General features: G+C 33.4%; 7 protein-coding genes across 12 annotated transcripts in view; all 7 read left to right on the top strand.

Moving 5' to 3' along the window:
- LOC124433538 overlaps window positions 1-10646 on the top strand; it is a 27038-nt gene extending 16392 nt beyond the window's left edge. For 2 of the 4 annotated variants that reach the window (XM_046983319.1, XM_046983322.1), the window contains 3 exons: window positions 9397-9498; window positions 9606-10146; window positions 10243-10646. In XM_046983319.1, the coding sequence (XP_046839275.1) occupies window positions 9397-9498; window positions 9606-10146; window positions 10243-10315 (716 nt within the window). In that variant the 3' untranslated portion in view covers window positions 10316-10646. The remainder of the gene's footprint in view (window positions 1-9396; window positions 9499-9605; window positions 10147-10242) is intronic. The other 2 variants (XM_046983320.1, XM_046983323.1) reach the window with 1 other exon arrangement.
- Window positions 1-15071, top strand: part of LOC124433536 (protein mono-ADP-ribosyltransferase PARP14-like) — a 22415-nt gene extending 7344 nt beyond the window's left edge. Inside the window, exons 7-12 of one of the 2 annotated variants that reach the window (XM_046983316.1) lie at window positions 13105-13371; window positions 13447-13728; window positions 13835-14101; window positions 14177-14458; window positions 14558-14820; window positions 14901-15071. In XM_046983316.1, coding sequence (XP_046839272.1) covers window positions 13105-13371; window positions 13447-13728; window positions 13835-14101; window positions 14177-14458; window positions 14558-14799 — 1340 coding nt within the window. In that variant the 3' untranslated portion in view covers window positions 14800-14820; window positions 14901-15071. Of the gene's footprint in view, window positions 1-7935; window positions 8967-13104; window positions 13372-13446; window positions 13729-13834; window positions 14102-14176; window positions 14459-14557; window positions 14821-14900 lie in introns of those variants that run through there. The other variant, XM_046983318.1, reaches the window with a different exon arrangement.
- On the top strand, window positions 303-1484 carry LOC124433541 (probable E3 ubiquitin-protein ligase DTX3). Its single transcript, XM_046983327.1, has 3 exons — window positions 303-343; window positions 414-945; window positions 1042-1484. Exons 1-3 carry the CDS (start codon window positions 322-324, stop codon window positions 1112-1114), a joined length of 627 nt encoding a protein of 208 aa, XP_046839283.1. The 5' UTR covers window positions 303-321; the 3' UTR covers window positions 1115-1484.
- LOC124433545 (probable E3 ubiquitin-protein ligase DTX3) lies at window positions 5104-6344 on the top strand. Its single transcript, XM_046983330.1, has 2 exons — window positions 5104-5669; window positions 5766-6344. The coding sequence occupies exons 1-2, from the start codon at window positions 5359-5361 to the stop codon at window positions 5854-5856; spliced, it is 402 nt and encodes a 133-aa protein (XP_046839286.1). The 5' UTR covers window positions 5104-5358; the 3' UTR covers window positions 5857-6344.
- Window positions 6386-7688, top strand: LOC124433542. Its single transcript, XM_046983328.1, has 3 exons — window positions 6386-6940; window positions 7031-7095; window positions 7355-7688. Exons 1-3 carry the CDS (start codon window positions 6751-6753, stop codon window positions 7652-7654), a joined length of 555 nt encoding a protein of 184 aa, XP_046839284.1. The 5' UTR covers window positions 6386-6750; the 3' UTR covers window positions 7655-7688.
- On the top strand, window positions 11504-12914 carry LOC124433540 (N-myc-interactor-like). 2 transcript variants are annotated; one of them, XM_046983325.1, is made up of 4 exons: window positions 11504-11905; window positions 12002-12158; window positions 12243-12494; window positions 12568-12914. In XM_046983325.1, exons 1-4 carry the CDS (start codon window positions 11894-11896, stop codon window positions 12789-12791), a joined length of 645 nt encoding a protein of 214 aa, XP_046839281.1. In that variant the 5' UTR covers window positions 11504-11893; the 3' UTR covers window positions 12792-12914. The 2 variants fall into 2 exon arrangements, with proteins under 2 accessions (XP_046839281.1, XP_046839282.1); XM_046983326.1 differs by having other exon boundaries at window positions 12575-12653.
- On the top strand, window positions 15010-16888 carry LOC124433539. Its single transcript, XM_046983324.1, has 2 exons — window positions 15010-15182; window positions 15249-16888. The coding sequence occupies exons 1-2, from the start codon at window positions 15045-15047 to the stop codon at window positions 16281-16283; spliced, it is 1173 nt and encodes a 390-aa protein (XP_046839280.1). The 5' UTR covers window positions 15010-15044; the 3' UTR covers window positions 16284-16888.

The following is a 16888-nucleotide window of genomic DNA, read 5'->3' as shown; positions in this document are numbered from 1 at the left end:
GTAGGTCCACGATGGCTGGATTTCAATGATAAAAATGAAGCCAAACATTTTTTGAGTGTTGCTATTGATAAATGTTTGACAACAGCAAATAATCAAGGCTTAACAAGCATCGCCATACCAGCCATAAGTTCAGGTATTTTTGGTGTTCCTGTAACTGTATGTGCTGAGGTACTTTTTGACTCTGTGATAAAATTTGTAAAAAACTCTCCAGCTAGTGGTGCACTTAAAGATATCCGTTTCGTAAATATTGACGAGACAACGTCAAGTGTGTTTTTGAAAGAACTGAATAAGCGATTTCCTCGAGGGAATGTTGACAGTGATATGTTTCCTTGTACACCTGAAGGTAAAGTTGATAACTTCACTACAAACATACAGTATTTTTAAAGAATTTTAATTTTTTGTCGTTTTAATAGGAAAGAGCAGCGACTCTGTAAATGTTTTACCCATATCTTCTTCCATGAAAGACGAGCAATGCACCATTTGTCTGTCGGAGTTTGAAGAAAAGAAGACACTTGAAATATGTGGTCATTCATTTTGTACAAGCTGCATTGAAGAGGCATTTAAACATAACAAAAAATGTCCCGTGTGCTCCTATGTGTACGGTGTTATCATCGGTGATCAACCAGAAGGAACGATATCTTTCACTCTTTTCTCTCAACCTTTGCCTGGTTACCCTTCATGTAAAACCATTTGTATAAAATATAGTTTTCCACAAGGTATTCAGGGTAAAGAACATCCTAATCCAGGCAAGCCATATCAAGGAACAACACGACATGCGTATCTTCCTGACAATAAAGACGGAAACAAAGTGCTTAGATTACTCCAAAAAGCTTTCGAGCAAAAACTGACCTTTACTATTGGACGGTCGTCAACAACTGGTGCAGAAGGTGTTATAACTTGGAATGACATTCATCATAAAACTAACATGAATGGAGGCCCATCAGCGTAAGTGAATATTGAAATATTCATTTCACTCCAATTAATCATTAATATTTTTCTAATTGCCTTGTTCAATCGTCTGACTTTTCACTTCATATTTAGATATGGTTACCCTGATCCAACATACCTTAAACGGGTCCAGGAAGAATTGGCTTCCAAAGGAATTGTTGAATAATATACGGACAATGTTTCAAGAATTTTATAGCCTTTATTTGGTTAGCCTTTGTGAAGAACATCGTTACATTTTCCATTTAGTTTTATGTACACACATTCAATGTTTGTACAGATTTTTTGTAATCAACTGTTGCTTCGGGGGGGGGGTTGGGGGACCGAGCACTTTAATCCAATGAAATAGCTTCAATGTAATAAGAATGGTTGTTAGTATTGTTTCTTTAATGCGTTTAATCTTTTTAATTTATCATGTCATAGCTACTGAAAAACATATTTTTATCTTGGCTTATTAACACGTGACAATGTAGACATTTGTTGTAATTAAATCAGTGATCATATGTCACTATGTTTTAAATGTATATGGAAATTGCCAATTTGTTTTTGATTCACATTTTTGTATTTCTTGCGCAATTGTCTTTTGGTGTCTTCGATTGAGCTTTCTCTAAATTTAAACCAAAGCGGCTTTGCTGTTTGTCGTTATAAAGACTGTTTTTTAAATGCCTTGCAGTTACTCAATCTTAGTATACTTTGAAGTAGATAATTTCTTATCTACAATTACTGAATATAGCTACAACATTAGTATACGTATATACCTCTTTAGATGTAGTTGTTAAAATACATATCGTTTCAATGCTTTCAAATTCTATTCCAGCATTATCTATAATCCGTGTTAGACATTTTTTGGAGATTAAAGGTTCGCTTGTGCAACTACAAAATTAATATATGTTAATAATAAAGTGTCGAGCTTTCTTCATGAAGGTGGATCTTATAATATCTTTTGCATTTGCATATTTATCAATTATTTATTGTTTAAAATGCTTGAATAGCATTTAATTCAATCTACAAGTACTCACATTTTGTCTCTCAGTATGTAATTAAGTCGATATCTTTAAAAGTATTCTGTTCATTTACAACAAAGAACTTTTTAATACGTAAATACTTTTTATCGCTGCCTTTGTGACTTTTCCTTGAAGACACATGCTGGGCTTTTCCTAAAATCAGAGTTAATTACATTGGAGTGAAAATGAAAGAAAGTCCTTAGACTAACTTCTGCTAGCTTAAACAAAGTTTGTATTCAATCTTACTCTACTTATCGTATATATTGCATGGCGTCGTTTACTTTTGATGAAAATAAAACGCTGATAATCTCTGGTGTTTCACAGCTCTTGCATGATGAAATTAAGACATTACAAGTGACTAACTCCAATGGGTCTCATGGCGATATTGAACGAGTTTATGTTTGTCCAGAAGGAAAAGACCATATTCTTGTTGAGTTTGATGAAAATATTTCAGGTTATCACGGAATTTTATTATTTTCTTTGTATTGATTTCAGCATTGAGAACAACATAATATCATATCTTGACGTTCGCATTATGTAGATTCTGACGTTCACAATAAGCTTCAAATTAATGGTACTTCTCTCGCTGTTCAAAAATGGAAATCTAAATCGGTAAGCACATTTTTGATTGCTTTTCCTGAGTTATATATATAGTTCATGCATTTTTCAAACGTAGAAAAACGATACATGTAAAAAACAATTAAATAACTGCAGTTAGTGTGAATTTGTGCAAACTATTTAAAAATTCATGTTTCCTTTAGTTCTTTCACATTTTTCAGACTAAAGAAAATTCTAGCACTGTTTCAAAAGTTTGGAAGGTAGGCGACGAGACTTCTTTCGATCCGTCAAATGTTAGGAAAATGTCACCTTTCTTTGAGGAAACGAAAGTAAAAGTTAAAAAGGCTTATGTTAAAAAAAATAAAGGCTGCCATGAATTTGATAAAATTTTTAAAGAAGAAGATGTCGAATTTTCCAAAAAAGGCAATATTAAAGGGGCTTGGAATTCTGTTTATACAGCAATGAAGAAGATTTGCAACTATCAACATTGTGTTGACCAATCAAATAATCCCATGGAGCAAGCTGACCAATCCGATAATCTCGTCAACTTGAGTTCCAATGAAAAAGATTTTGGTAAATCTTTCACTGTAAGCTCATCATTTTTATATGGTGATATTATTTGAGTTGTTGAAAATCGATGATATTTTTTCATATATATTTTTTGTACAAATTTAAGTTTCCTTTTTAATCAGTTTTATATACATATCATTTTTTACTAGGCTAATAAAAATTCTAGCACTGTTTCAAACGTGTTGAACGTAGATGACGAGACCTTTGATCCTTCAAATGATGCAAAAATGGCACCTTTCTTTGGGTACACGAAGGTCAAGGTTGAACAGTTTTATGTAGAAAAAATCGAAACATGCAAGATGTTTGTTAAATTTTTTAAACAAAAAAATGTTGAATTTTCCAAAAAAAAACTTAGAGGATCTTTGACTTCTGTTTATGCAGCGATGAAGAAAATATACATGTACTTTCAGAAGCGCGAAAGCCGCGATGAAAAACCTAGTTCTGACCAATCAAAAGATTCCATGACACGAACTAGCCAGTCAACTAATCTTGGTGAAACTATTACTATAAGTTGGTTATACTTACGTTACATTATGACTTATAACTATGAGATAATCAAAAGTCTTGAAAATGTATCGAAAGAGATTACATTTAAAGTCAAATCACCCAGTGAGCGATTCATGACGATTATTTCATCAGACAAAGTTGATCAGCCAGAATTCCAAAACGCCATCAATTCTTTTGCCTCTTTCTATCAAAAAAACCACGAGAATATGAAGCAGTATGAAATTGATAAAAAGGATTTTATGCATGAAATTCCTATGAAGTTTTTCTTGATTGTCGACTCACTGCCTGATAAAATAATTCTTTTTGGAAAGAAGGCTGATATTGAGAACGCTGTCAAATTTTTAAAAATGAAAAATGAAAGCTCAAAATTAGAAAACTTTGCACTTTCTGCTCCCAGTAATTTACGCAGCCAATCAAGTCCAAGAGTAAAGCGAAAATCCCACATTGACGTTTGTTCTGCAGTTGTTTATCAAAAGACAAAAATTTCTGTTTATCAAAACGACATCACAAAAGAAGTCGTTGATGTCATCGTAAATCCAGCAAACGAGTATCTAGATCATAGCGGAGGAGCAGCAAAAGCAATTGTAAATGCTGGAGGATGGATTATACAAAATGAAAGTAATTATATCATGAAACAACGTGGATCATGTTTGAAACCAGGAGATGTTATAATGACAGGATATGGGAAGTTGACCTGTAAATATATTATTCACGCTGTAGGTCCAAGATGGCTCAATTTCAATGATAAAAATGAAGCCGGCCATTATTTGTATGCTGCTATTTATAAGTGTTTAACAGCTGCAAATAATCAAGGGTCAAGAAGTATCGCCATACCAGCCATAAGTGCAGGTATATTTGGTGTTCCTGTGACTGTATGTGCTGAGGTACTTTTTGATGCTGTGATAAATTTTTTGAAAAAATCTCCACATGGTGGTCCTCTTAAAGATATCCGTTTTGTAAATATTGACGAGGTGACTTCAAACGTGTTTGTAAGGGAACTGAAAAGACAGTTCCCTGGAGCAGTTGAACGGAACGAGGTTTACTTTCATGGGACTGTTTGCAAGTTCGATAAAACATCAAATGATGTTAACAGAAAAGATTTTGAAGCATTTAATCAAAGCATTAATTCAAATGCAAAACACCAGCAATCTAAAGGCTTGACTCGTTCGCGTGTTCAACATATTGGAAATGGAAGTTACAGCTCGCCCAATGTTGTTCATAAAGGTGTGTGTTTAAAATTTTGAAGTAATAACCTTTTGATTTTGCTGTTACAACATATTTTCACAAAATATATTTACATTCGTAAAATACTATCTTTTCTTACAGGGAGTGAAAGTCATAAATCGAAACGTAAAGTTGATGCTGAAATCACCGAAAATGTTCAATTTCCATCTAAAAATTTTGAGACATCGCAAATCAACAATTTTAAAGCTTTAAAAGAGAATGGTGACAGAAGTAAGAAATACGATGGTAGCTATGTTTCTTTGTAACAGATATCTTCATTCATAATCGCATGCACACTTATCTAAAAAATTTATTTTTCATCAAATTAGAAAAGAACAGCGACCCTGTAAATGTTCAACGCACATCTTCTTTCACGAAGGATGAAAAATGAACCATTTGTCTGTCTGTGTTTAAAAAAAAGAAGACACTTGAAAAATGTGGTCATTCATTTTGTACAAGTTGCATTGAAGAGGCATTTAAACATAACAAAAAATGTCCCGTGTGCTCCTATGTGTACGGTGTTATCATTGGTGATCAACCAGACGGAACAATGACTTACAGTTTTTCAAATAAATCTTTGCCTGGTTACCCTTCTTGTGGGACCATTTCTATAAAATATAGTTTTCCACACGGTATTCAAGGTAAAGAACATCCTAATCCAGGCAAGCCATATGAAGGAACAACACGACGTGCATATCTTCCTGACAATGAAGAAGGAAACAAAGTGCTTACATTACTTCAAAAAGCTTTCGAGCAAAAACTGACCTTTACTATTGGACGGTCGTCAACAACTGGTGTAGAAGGTGTTATAACTTGGAATGACATTCATCATAAAACTAACATGAATGGAGGCCCATCAGCGTAAGTATTGATTGAAATATTCGTTCCCATCGACATGAAATTAAAATCCATAATTGTCGTGTTGTGAACAATGTTGTCTTTTCACTTTCTATTTAGATATGGTTACCCTGATCCAACATATCTTATACGAGTCCAGGAAGAATTAGCTTCCAAAGGAATTATTGAAGAAACAGGCGAAATGGTTTAAGAATCAAGAATTAAAGTCCTTAGTTGGTCAGAAGCATATGTAAAGAAAGTCGTCTACATTTTAATCAATTTAGTTTTCGCTAACATTCAATCTTCCATATAGATTTTTGTTGAAATGAATTGTTGCTTCTGGGGTACTTCTGGGTAGAGGGGGACCGGTGAGCACTTTAATTAAATGAAACAGCTTCAATGTACAGGGAATAGTTGCTAGTTTCTTTTTCTTTTAGTTCGTTTATGCTGCATGTCTTTCTTCAATATCAATTTATCTAATCTTATTAAACTGAAGAAAACATTGCTGTTTCAGTTTTAAAGACTGCGTTATTTTAGTCCGAGTTTTTTAATACTTTGAAGTGGCTATACCATAATTTCTTTTCTATACATGTATTGAATAGCTAAAACATTAGTGTATATCAGCACTTCTTTAGATTTGATTATTATAATCTATATAGGTTAGAATAGTTTTTTCTCAATAAAAGTTAACTTGTGCAACTGCTGAATTACCTATTGAGCCTGGTACATTTGACTGATATAAGTAAATATAGTGCCGGTCGAGCTGGTGTCAATTAATGTGAATAGAGCTCATAATATCTTGATTTAATTGGCGTTTTATCGCTTTACTTTGTGATTTACAAATACATGATTATTATTTAATTTAAATGAAACTGAATATTCACATTTTGGGTCTCAATATCTGTAATTATAAAGGATGTAGATATTTTTAAATATGTATATTTACGACAAAGAGCTTTTTTTAACACGTACTTAGATACTTTTTAGCAAGTCAAATATCGCTGCCTTCACTTTTCCTTGAAGACACCTGCTGGGCTTTTCCTAAAATCAGATTTTGAAAGTGAAAATGAAAGGAAAACCTTAAATTATTCTATTATCACATAATATGGCTTCGTTAATTTTTGATAAAAGTAAAACGTTGATAGTTTCTGGTGTTTCAAAGCTCTTGCACAATGAGATTGCTAAGGCATTACAACAGGCCAACTCTACTGGGTTCAGGGGCAATGTTGAGAGAATCTTTGTGTGTCCTGGAGGAAAAGACCATGCTCTGGTTGAGTTTAATGAAAATATTCCAGGTTATGACGAAATTTTATTATTATTTTATTGATTTTATTATTGAGCGATAAACATAACATCATGCATATCTTGACGTTTGCATTCCGTAGATTCTGACATTGGCGATACGCTTCAAATTAATGCTACTACTCTCACTATTCAAAAATCGAAATCGGTAAGCGATCATATTTGTCACTGAAATGTATAAGGTCGGCGCACATGCTGGGCAGTAAATTCCTGTAGCACGGTTAGTACGAGAAATCACTTCGTGCGTGTAGTTCATGTGCAATGATGAGGCTCTTGAAAAGTGACTAATTTCCATGGCAGAGGTGACACTTTCGTTGATGTTGAAAATTGATGAACGTTCTTCACTTTTTCTAGATTTTCAAAAATTAAAATTTCATAATTCCATCTGTTTATAATATTTTTTCTAGGCTGATGTGAAGAAAAATAATGTTAGCAAGGAATTCAGTAAAATATTTCAAAAGGAAAAGGTTTCATTTTCTGATCGCAAACTTCAAGATGCATGGAATTCTGTTCATGCAACGATGGAGAAAATTTATTGTCATTTATTGCGCAATGGCAATCGTCAACAACATTGTTTCGACCAATCAAATTATCGCATGGAACAATCTAGCCAATCCTATAACCTCGTCAACTTGAGTTCTTATCAAAAAGATTTTGGTAAATCTTTCACTGTAAGCTCATCATTTTTACATGGTGATATTATTTGAGTTATCGTGCAAATTATACAGTTTAAGTTGTTGACTTTATTGTTGAAAATCGATGATACTCTTTCGTTTTTTGTAGAAATTTCAACTTCGTGTTTTTATCAGTTCTATTTATAACATTTTTTACCAGGCTGATGAAAATTCTTGCACTGTTTCAAAACTTTGGAGGAATGACATCATTTGCGTTATTGTGAATTTTCATTTTCTTAAGTTTCTACCCTAAGACGAACTTCTTTCACTGTGTCATTAAATTTCATATTTCCATTAGCTCTATTAATTTTTAGAACGATTATGAAAATTCCAGTATTGTTTCCAGTACTGTTTCGAAAGTTTGGCATGTAGACAATGACAACTTGGGCTCTCCAGAAAAAGGTCTTGTTGAATCTTTCACTGTAAACTCGTTATTCTTACGTTACATTATGACGTATCACTATGAGATTATTCAAAATCTTGAAAGTGTATCGAAAAAGATCGAATATCAAGTCAAACCACAAAATGAGACACTCATGAAGATTATTCTATTAGAAAATGTTGATGAACGAAAATATATATCGGCCATAAATGATTTTATCGATTTCTATCAAAAACATCACGAAAAGATGGTGCATTTTGAAATTGATAAAAAGGACTTTGTGAATGAAATTCCACTGAAGCACTTTTTGATTGTTGATTCACTTCCTGATAAGACAGTTCTTTTTGGAAAAGAAACTGATATCAAAGAAGCAGAAGAATTTTTGAAAAGGCAGAACAAAAGTTTCAAATCTCAAAATCAAGACACGCCAAATGTTTACCCTTCCACTCCTAGTAAGTTACCTTGCCCATCAAGTCCTAAAGTAAACCAAAAATCTCAGGCTGAAGTACAATCTGTTGTCGTCTACCAAAACGCAAAAATTTCTGTTTATCAAAACAACATCACAAAAGAGCTGGTTGATGTCATCGTAAATCCAGCAAACGAGGATTTAAATCACTACGGAGGTGCAGCAAAAGCAATTGTAGATGCTGGAGGATTCATTATTCAAATAGAAAGTGATGAAATCATTAGAAAACGTGGATCAAGTTTGAAACCAGGAGACGTTAAAATAACAGGACCAGGAAAGTTGCACTGTAATTATATTTTCACGCTGTAGGTCCAAGATGGGTGAATTTCAATGACAAAGTAAAGCCAAACATTTTTTGACTATTGCTATTGATAAATGTTTGATAACTGCAAACAATAACGGCTTAACAAGCATCGCCATACCAGCCATAAGTTCAGGTATTTTTGGTGTTCCTGTGACTGTATGTGCTGAGGTACTTTTTGACTCTGTGATAAAATTTGTAAAAAACTCTCCAGCTAGTGGTGCACTTAAAGATATCCGTTTTGTAAATATTGACGAGATGACTACAAGTGTGTTTGTGGAAGAACTGAAAAAACGGTTTTCTGGAGCAGTAGAACGTAAAAAAGTTTTTTTTCATAAAAGTATGTCCGAGTCAAATGAATTGTCAAAGGAGCTTGAGCTGTTTACTCAAAGTTATAATTCCAATGGAAAATTTCAACGTTCGAAAAATGTCAAAAGAACTGAATATCAAGAAGGTCACGACTCACGTGTTGTTACAAAAGGTATCTAATTAAGACATTGAATAAGTAAACATTGTAAAACTTATTATTATTTCAAAAATGCTCTATCGATTTAATGTTTTAATTTTACAAATGCTATTTTTTCTTACAGGAAATGGAATTCTGGTATCAAATCTTGATACAAATCCTCAGTCGTTTAGTCCTCCCAAATCCAATAGTTGCAGAATACCTCATGTCAATAATTCTAAAGTTGTGAAAGCAAATGCTCTGCGAAGCAAGATACACGATGGTATGTTTCTCTTCTCATAGTGCGATGGAATATTCTAATTCATTTATCATAATTTATTTCAAACACATGAATTATATTTATGCAAAGTTAATTTTTTCCACTTGTAGGTGAAAGTACAGTCCTTGATCCTTTATGTGTTCAACAACACAAATCTTCTGATGAGAAGGATGAAATATGTACAATATGTCTGTCGGAGATTGGAGAAAAGAAGACACTTGAAAAATGTGGTCATTCCTTTTGTGCAAGTTGCATTGAAGAGGCATTTAAACATATCAAAAAATGTCCCAATTGCTCCTATGTGTACGGTGTTATCATTGGTGATCAACCTGAAGGAAAAATGACTTTCAGTGTTTCCAATAAATCTTTGCCTGGTTACCCTTCTTGTGGGATTATTTATATAAAATATAGTTTTCCACAAGGTATTCAAGGTAAAGAACATCCTAATCCAGGCAAGCCATATCAAGGAACAACACGACATGCATATCTTCCTGACAATGAAGAAGGAAACAAAGTGCTTAGATTACTCCAAAAAGCTTTCAAGCAAAAACTTACCTTTACCATTGGACGGTCGTCAACAACTGGTGCAGAAGATGTTATAACTTGGAATGACATTCATCATAAAACTAACGTGAATGGAGGCCCATCAGCGTAAGTATTGATTGAAATATTCGTTCCCATCGACATGAAATTAAAATCCATAATTGTCTTGATGTGAACAATGTTGACTTTTCACTTTCTATTTAGAAACGGTTACCCTGATCCAACATATCTTAAACGAGTCCAGGAAGAATTGGCTTCCAAAGGAATTGTTGAATAAAAGATATTGAAGAAATTGTTGATGAGTTGTTGTTCTGGAATTTGAGATTTACATTTTCTGCTTTTACACAGACTTTTGTTGTGATTTAACTTTTGCTTTAGAAAAAATGAGCGTTTTCTTAAAATGTTTATGAACAGTACATATAAAGATCAGTTGTTAATATCGTTTTATTTTTGTTTTTTTTTCAGTCATCCATTTTTATAAATAATACATCACATTTATTCATCGTTTCTAAACTTTTGATTTTGTACGAATTCGTTACCTGCATGTATCATTTAATCAGTTATTTTGCTGTTATGTCGTCATATTTTAAAAAAAGTTGGAAATTGTCGATTTGTTATTGATTTCATCATAGATTTAGTCATTTTTAGGAACATTTCAACTCTTGTTTCAAGTCATCAATGTCTCATCACATTAGTTTGTTATAGGAAGCAAGTGAAATAATTTGTGGAAGTTGAACATTGTGAAGCATTGTAAAATAATTTTAGAAGTTTATGCCAAATTATCGTTTTGTTAAGTCATCAACAAGCTTATATTAATGTTTTTTGATAGTCATAATCCATCTTATAATTCAGACTTCCTGTTTTTTTCGTTTTGTTTGCTGAAAAACCTTCTTAGAAAAGACAGGATTAAGGTGCTAGGGATACGCCTTAGCTTTGCAAAGGATCAAATCAGAGATAACAAAATGTATACTATTCAAAGCTGTATGTTAACCTGTCATGGATGAGCTTGGTGTTGAGACTTTAGAAATCTTGAGTTTGCTATTGCTTTATATTTTGAGTATGGAAATTTATATTTTTACCTTATAGTAGTAATATGCACAATTGCTTGTTTTAATGGCTGCCGTTTTATATTTTTTTCACCTTTGACTTGCAGGACTCAATTATGATCACTGACTTTACATCTTTTTCTTTGAGTTGCAATAATAAAAATTCTAGTGAATTTTCAGCAATGTTTAAATCGTCTGACAAATGTATTGGTGACAAATATGGATCACAATGATGAACAAATTTGTGATCAAATTTTCTGTTTCTTTCTTTATGTTGAAAGAATTATATCGGACTTGTTTCTACGCAATTTTTTCCATATTTGCTAATATTAAGGCAACAATGTCATCGTAAGTAAACTCAGTCAATACAAGCTTCCGTATTGAAAGCGAAACAGCATAGTTAATTTACGTCAATTCCAAGAAGATCACAGCAGATTGTCTGAAATATGTTTCACTTTCTTTCACTATAACCTGTCAACAAAACCTTTATCGCGAGTCTAACGTAGTCTATGCTGACTTTAATGTATTGATCGATAGAGAGAATTGAATGTTAACGAAACATTTGCTTGTATCTTCCCACAACATATTCATTTGGAAAATATCCAATTTTTGAAAGGTACTGTGCACTGTGGCCCGTCCACGCATATCTAATTACAAAACAAGCTCTGAAGATTTGCGGTGGGCATCAGATTTTATCTGTTTTACTTTTAAAACAAAGCTTTTCTAAGTAGATTTTGCAGACCATTCCGTTTTGAAAGAAAAACCGTGGACTTCAACAAGTCGTGTAAAGAACCCGACTACAAACAGAAATGAATGATCAGGTATTAAATACAACCTATAGCTTTCGATCTTGGTAAATATCATGAATGAGCATTGTAAACGAATAATTTTCTTAGATGTCTGCATTGTCTTTACAGAATGAAGGATCAATTTTGGTGTCTGGTTTACCTGATAGTGCGACAAGCAACCGGGTGACGATGCATTTTCAAAAGAGAAAAAATGGTGGGGGAGATATTAAGGAAGTGAAGATGCTTGGTCAGGGGAATGCAAGAGTTACTTTTGAGGATCGTACAGGCAATTTGTGAAAATATTCTTTGGAGTAATTATGCTAAAATTTGAGATGTGTTAATTGATATCCTTACTGTTCATATTTTGTAGTGGCAAAGCGTGTTTTAGAAGTCAAACAAATCTTTGAATCTACCACTTTGAATGTACAATTGGAAGAAAATGAATTATTTCAGAATTTGGAAATAGGCAAAAGAAAGGTTTTTGTGTATGGACTTCCTGAGGATATTACAGAAAATGCTGTTAAAATTCACTTTCAAAAGAAAAGAAATGGTGGGGGTGACATTAAAGAAGTGAATTTGCTTAAAAATGGTTTTGCTGAAATTGTTTTCGAAAAAGCTGAAGGTGAGAGAAATTTTTACAGATGCGTCTCGAGGAGTTGAGGTAGTAGCGTATTAAGTTTCTCTTGCGTCTATAGTTGCCAGTCAAGTGGTCCATACACAGCAAATAATGAAGAGAATCACTTTGACTGTCGAACTTATAAAAAATGAAACATTCCAAAAAGAAAAATTGATGTTTTCAGAGACACATCTTGAGACAGTAGTGTACCATATTTTTCTCACGTCTAGTTGCCAGTCAGGTGGTTCATACTCAGCAAATAATGAAAGGAAAGACTTTGAACGTCAAACGTATGGAAAATGAAACATTTGAAAGGGAAGAAAATGATGTTTACGAGGAAACGTCAGACAAGATTTCTCGTTCAGTTGTTGTGTCTTCTCTTCCTGTCGGAGTTAAAAAAAACAATCTCCATATTCACTTTCAGAAGAAAAAAAATGGAGGAGGGGGTGTTTCTGAAGTGCAAATTTTTCCTGATAAAAATCAAGCCCTTGTTGTGTTTGATGATATTCAAGGTTTGTTTTGCAAACAACAATCCAAGAAATAAATGCTTTGATTGCCCCACAACTTTACATAAAACATGAACATTGTATATTTTGCATTTTATATATTCTTGCAGTGGCAAGGAGGGTTGTGAAAACTGAGCAAACAATTTGTGGAAAGGTTCTAAAGCTTGAGCTTCAAAGTGATATTTTATCCAAAACAAATGCAGAAACCTCGGAAGAAAATGTGGGAAAAAAGGTTCTCGTGTCTTGCCTTCCGGAGGATGTTACAGAAAATGCTGTTAAAATTCACTTTCAAAAGAAACGAAATGGTGGTGGTGACATTAAAGAAGCGAATATGCTTAAAAATGGTTTTGCTGAAATTGTATTTGAGAAAGCTGAAGGTGAGAGAAATTTTCAGAGATGCATCTTGGGACAGTAGTGTGCCATATAATGTACCATATTTTTCTCACGTCTAGTTGCCAGTCAGGTGGTTCATACTCAGCAAATAATGAAAGGAAAGATTTTGAACGTCGAACTTATGGAAAATGAAACATTTGAAAGGGAAGAAAATGATGTTTACGAGGAAACGTCAGACAAGATTTCTCGTTCAGTTGTTGTGTCTTCTCTTCCTGTCGGAGTTAAAAAAAACAATCTCTATATTCATTTTCAGAAGAAAAAAAATGGAGGAGGGGATATTTCTGAAGTTCATATTTTTCCTGATAAAAATCAAGCCCTTGTTGTGTTTGATGATATTCAAGGTTTGTTTTGCAAACAATAATCCAAGAAATAAATGCTTTGATTGCCACACGACTTTACATAAAAACATGAACGTTGTATATTTTTGCATTTTATATATTCTTGCAGTGGCAAGGAGGGTTGTGAAAACTGAGCAAACAATTTGTGGAAAGGTTCTAAAGCTTGAGCTTCAAAGGGATATTTTATCCAAAACAAATGCAGAAACCTCGGAAGAAAATGTGGAAGAAAGGGTTCTTGTATCTGGCCTTCCGGAGGATGTTACAGTAAATGCTGTTAAAATTCACTTTCAAAAGAAACGAAATGGTGGTGGTGACATTAAAGAAGTGAATTTGCTTAAAAATGGTTTTGCTGAAATTGTTTTTGAGAAAGCTGAAGGTGAGAGAACTTTTCAGAGATGCATCTTGGGACAGTAGTGTGCCATATAATGTACCATATTTTTCTCACGTCTAGTTGCCAGTCAGGTGGTTCATACTCAGCAAATAATGAAAGGAAAGACTTTGAACGTCGAACTTATGGAAAATGAAACATTTGAAAGGGAAGAAAATGATGTTTACGAGGAAACGTGTGACAAGAATTCTCGTTCAGTTGTTGTGTCTTCTCTTCCTGAAGGACTTAAGGAACACGAGCTTCATATTCACTTTCAGAAGCAAAAAAACGGCGGTGGTGATATTTCTGAAGTTCATATTTTTCCTGATAAAAATCAAGCATTTGTTGTGTTTGATGATATTCAAGGTTTGTTTTGCAAAAAAGAAATAAATATTTTGAGTCGCTAAAAACTTTCATAAATCATGAATGTTAATCATGACTTATGCATTTTATATATTCTTGCAGTGGCAAGAAGGGTTGTGAAAACCGAACAAAGAATACATGGAAATATTCTTAATCTCGAACTCCAAAATGATTTTTTATCAAAAACAAATGAAATAACTACAAAAGAAAGAACGATCATTATCTCAGATCTACCAAACGATTTCACCGAAAATGATGTAAAATTTCACTTTGAGAAAAAACAACATGTCGACGAAGACCTGGGAAGGAAAGTCGAAGTTTTATTATCGGAAGCACGGCATTAGTTGTATTTGAAAATGGTGAAGGTGCGTTGTTTGTTAGATAAAAAGAAGTAGCGAATATATTATCTTTACTAGTTGCACTATTTTTCCTGAATTTGTTTCAGTCTTTTTAATTTATAACAGACGCCAAAAAAGCTGCTGAAACTCCACAAATCGTGAGAGGGGAGACGCTTGACGTAAATCTGTTCAAGGAGCAAAATTTAGCAGATGAATTGATTAAAAAATATGATCAGAATAGCCATGAAACGATGACATCAACACATAGCATTGAAAAAGAAAAAAAAAGTGAAATATCTTATGATTCATCTGGGGATCACTTAAATAACGAAAAAGATTCTGAGAATTTGAATGGTGCTAAATATTGGAAGAGTGGTGTAACAAATAATGTTAGTTTATTTTTCTGTTTTAATATTTGATGGATAATTCATGAGTTGTATTTTTCTGTGTTGTAGATAAATCCTGTATTTTCCGAAGTTTGTGCCACAATTTGTCCCGACTTGCTACACACCGCTTCACAAAAATACTGGGGGGAAGTCTTTGAAGTGATTCAAAAATCGTCTTCAATAACATGGTCTCATGGAATGTTTGGTGTTTATTTAAAGGGAAGTCTTGATGATGTCGTAAAAGCAGGAGAGTTGCTTTTATTACATTGGCAGAAGAAGTTTGAAAATGTTACTAGTGACAATACTGACGTTCCGCAAGAAACAGTCGTCAGCGTTGACAACAAAAGCCAAGGAAATGAAGACGAACTTCAAGCAAGGTCTAATTTCTCAATACATCAGAAAGAGTTGAAAGATGAAAAAGAAGTTCCGCAGCAACAGCAATCTGTTCCAGGAACTTATTCTGAAAATTCAACTTTCCATCACCCCCAAAGAGTTCCTAACTCTGAAAATCCATTTTTTCTTAAGATGAGTGGTTTTCAGAACTTCCCACCTATAGTTACCACTAACAAACTTGTCTCAACGGATAAAAAGAATGAAGCACTACACTCCAAGGTAGATGAAGACAACAAGAATACAGGTGGCTCACATGACGAAACAAAATATGAGGAGGGAAGTCGAAAAATATCTAATGCATCGATTGCAAACACTGAAGATCATCTTTCTAATGATACAAAACATTCTGAGTCTTCAAACAAATCGAGCAATCACACTAAACAATCTAAATCATTTTGCATACAAAGTAATCTTTCATCGGCAGTCCAGGTAGACGCAAAACCTGAGACAGATTGTGTTGAAGAAAATTCAACCCCTTCTTCTGAAAGTGAATCAAATTTCCGAAGTGATCCATCATCTATAGATGAAGTTCCATCAAAGAGTCAAAAAAAGGAAATATTTATTTCAAGCGAGAGTCTTCAGGATTCGATGCAAAATAGCAATAATTCTTCCAAGGAGCATGCCTCTTCCTTGTCACCTGAAACATCTGTTGTTGCTCCAGAAAATCGAAAAATAGCTGCTACTTTTTTGCATTCTAAGAATACTCAGTAAAAGGAATCAATTGAGAAACGCTGTCTATCGAGTAAATTAAACCTTTACTCATAAAATTTGATGATAAAGACGATTGGAAGATCCAACGATGAAGTGAAATATCATTCGATATTTTGCAAATGAACATCAGAAAAATCATGTGTTTGTTTATATAAAGCTTTTTTTTTGTGTTTGAGTCAGGCGTATGCAGTTTTTAGATTCCTGTAGTTTCGCCTTTTCCATGATTCCCACCAAAGAATAATTGCAATAAAGGCCTTAGATCTCGATAAGTATTTTTTTACCATAGTGTGAAAAATCAATGCTTTAATATGATAGAGCAAAGAAAAAATAAGCATGTAGTATAAGCAGATATGAGTTTGAAACTTAAGTCTCCTCTCCCCCATTTCCCTTATTCCCTTATTTTGCATGATCATTTATCCTTTTCTTCGTATAATCATGCAACGTATATTCTCAATATATTAGCTTTCATTTGTAAGTAAATTAGCATTACCGTAGGACAATCTTACTCTCCTAACATGGCACACAACTATAAAATATCAATAGAAAATATTTGTCACCATATATTATAAGAAAACTAGAAATAAACAAGTTTTGCTTAATCGAAA

This window comes from Xenia sp. Carnegie-2017, unplaced genomic scaffold (genome assembly GCF_021976095.1).
Source record: "Xenia sp. Carnegie-2017 unplaced genomic scaffold, XeniaSp_v1 HiC_scaffold_13, whole genome shotgun sequence".
NCBI classification, from domain to species: domain Eukaryota; kingdom Metazoa; phylum Cnidaria; class Anthozoa; order Malacalcyonacea; family Xeniidae; genus Xenia; species Xenia sp. Carnegie-2017.
The sequence above is the reverse complement of the archived record's forward strand: the minus strand, read 5'-3'. Positions and strand labels throughout refer to the sequence as shown.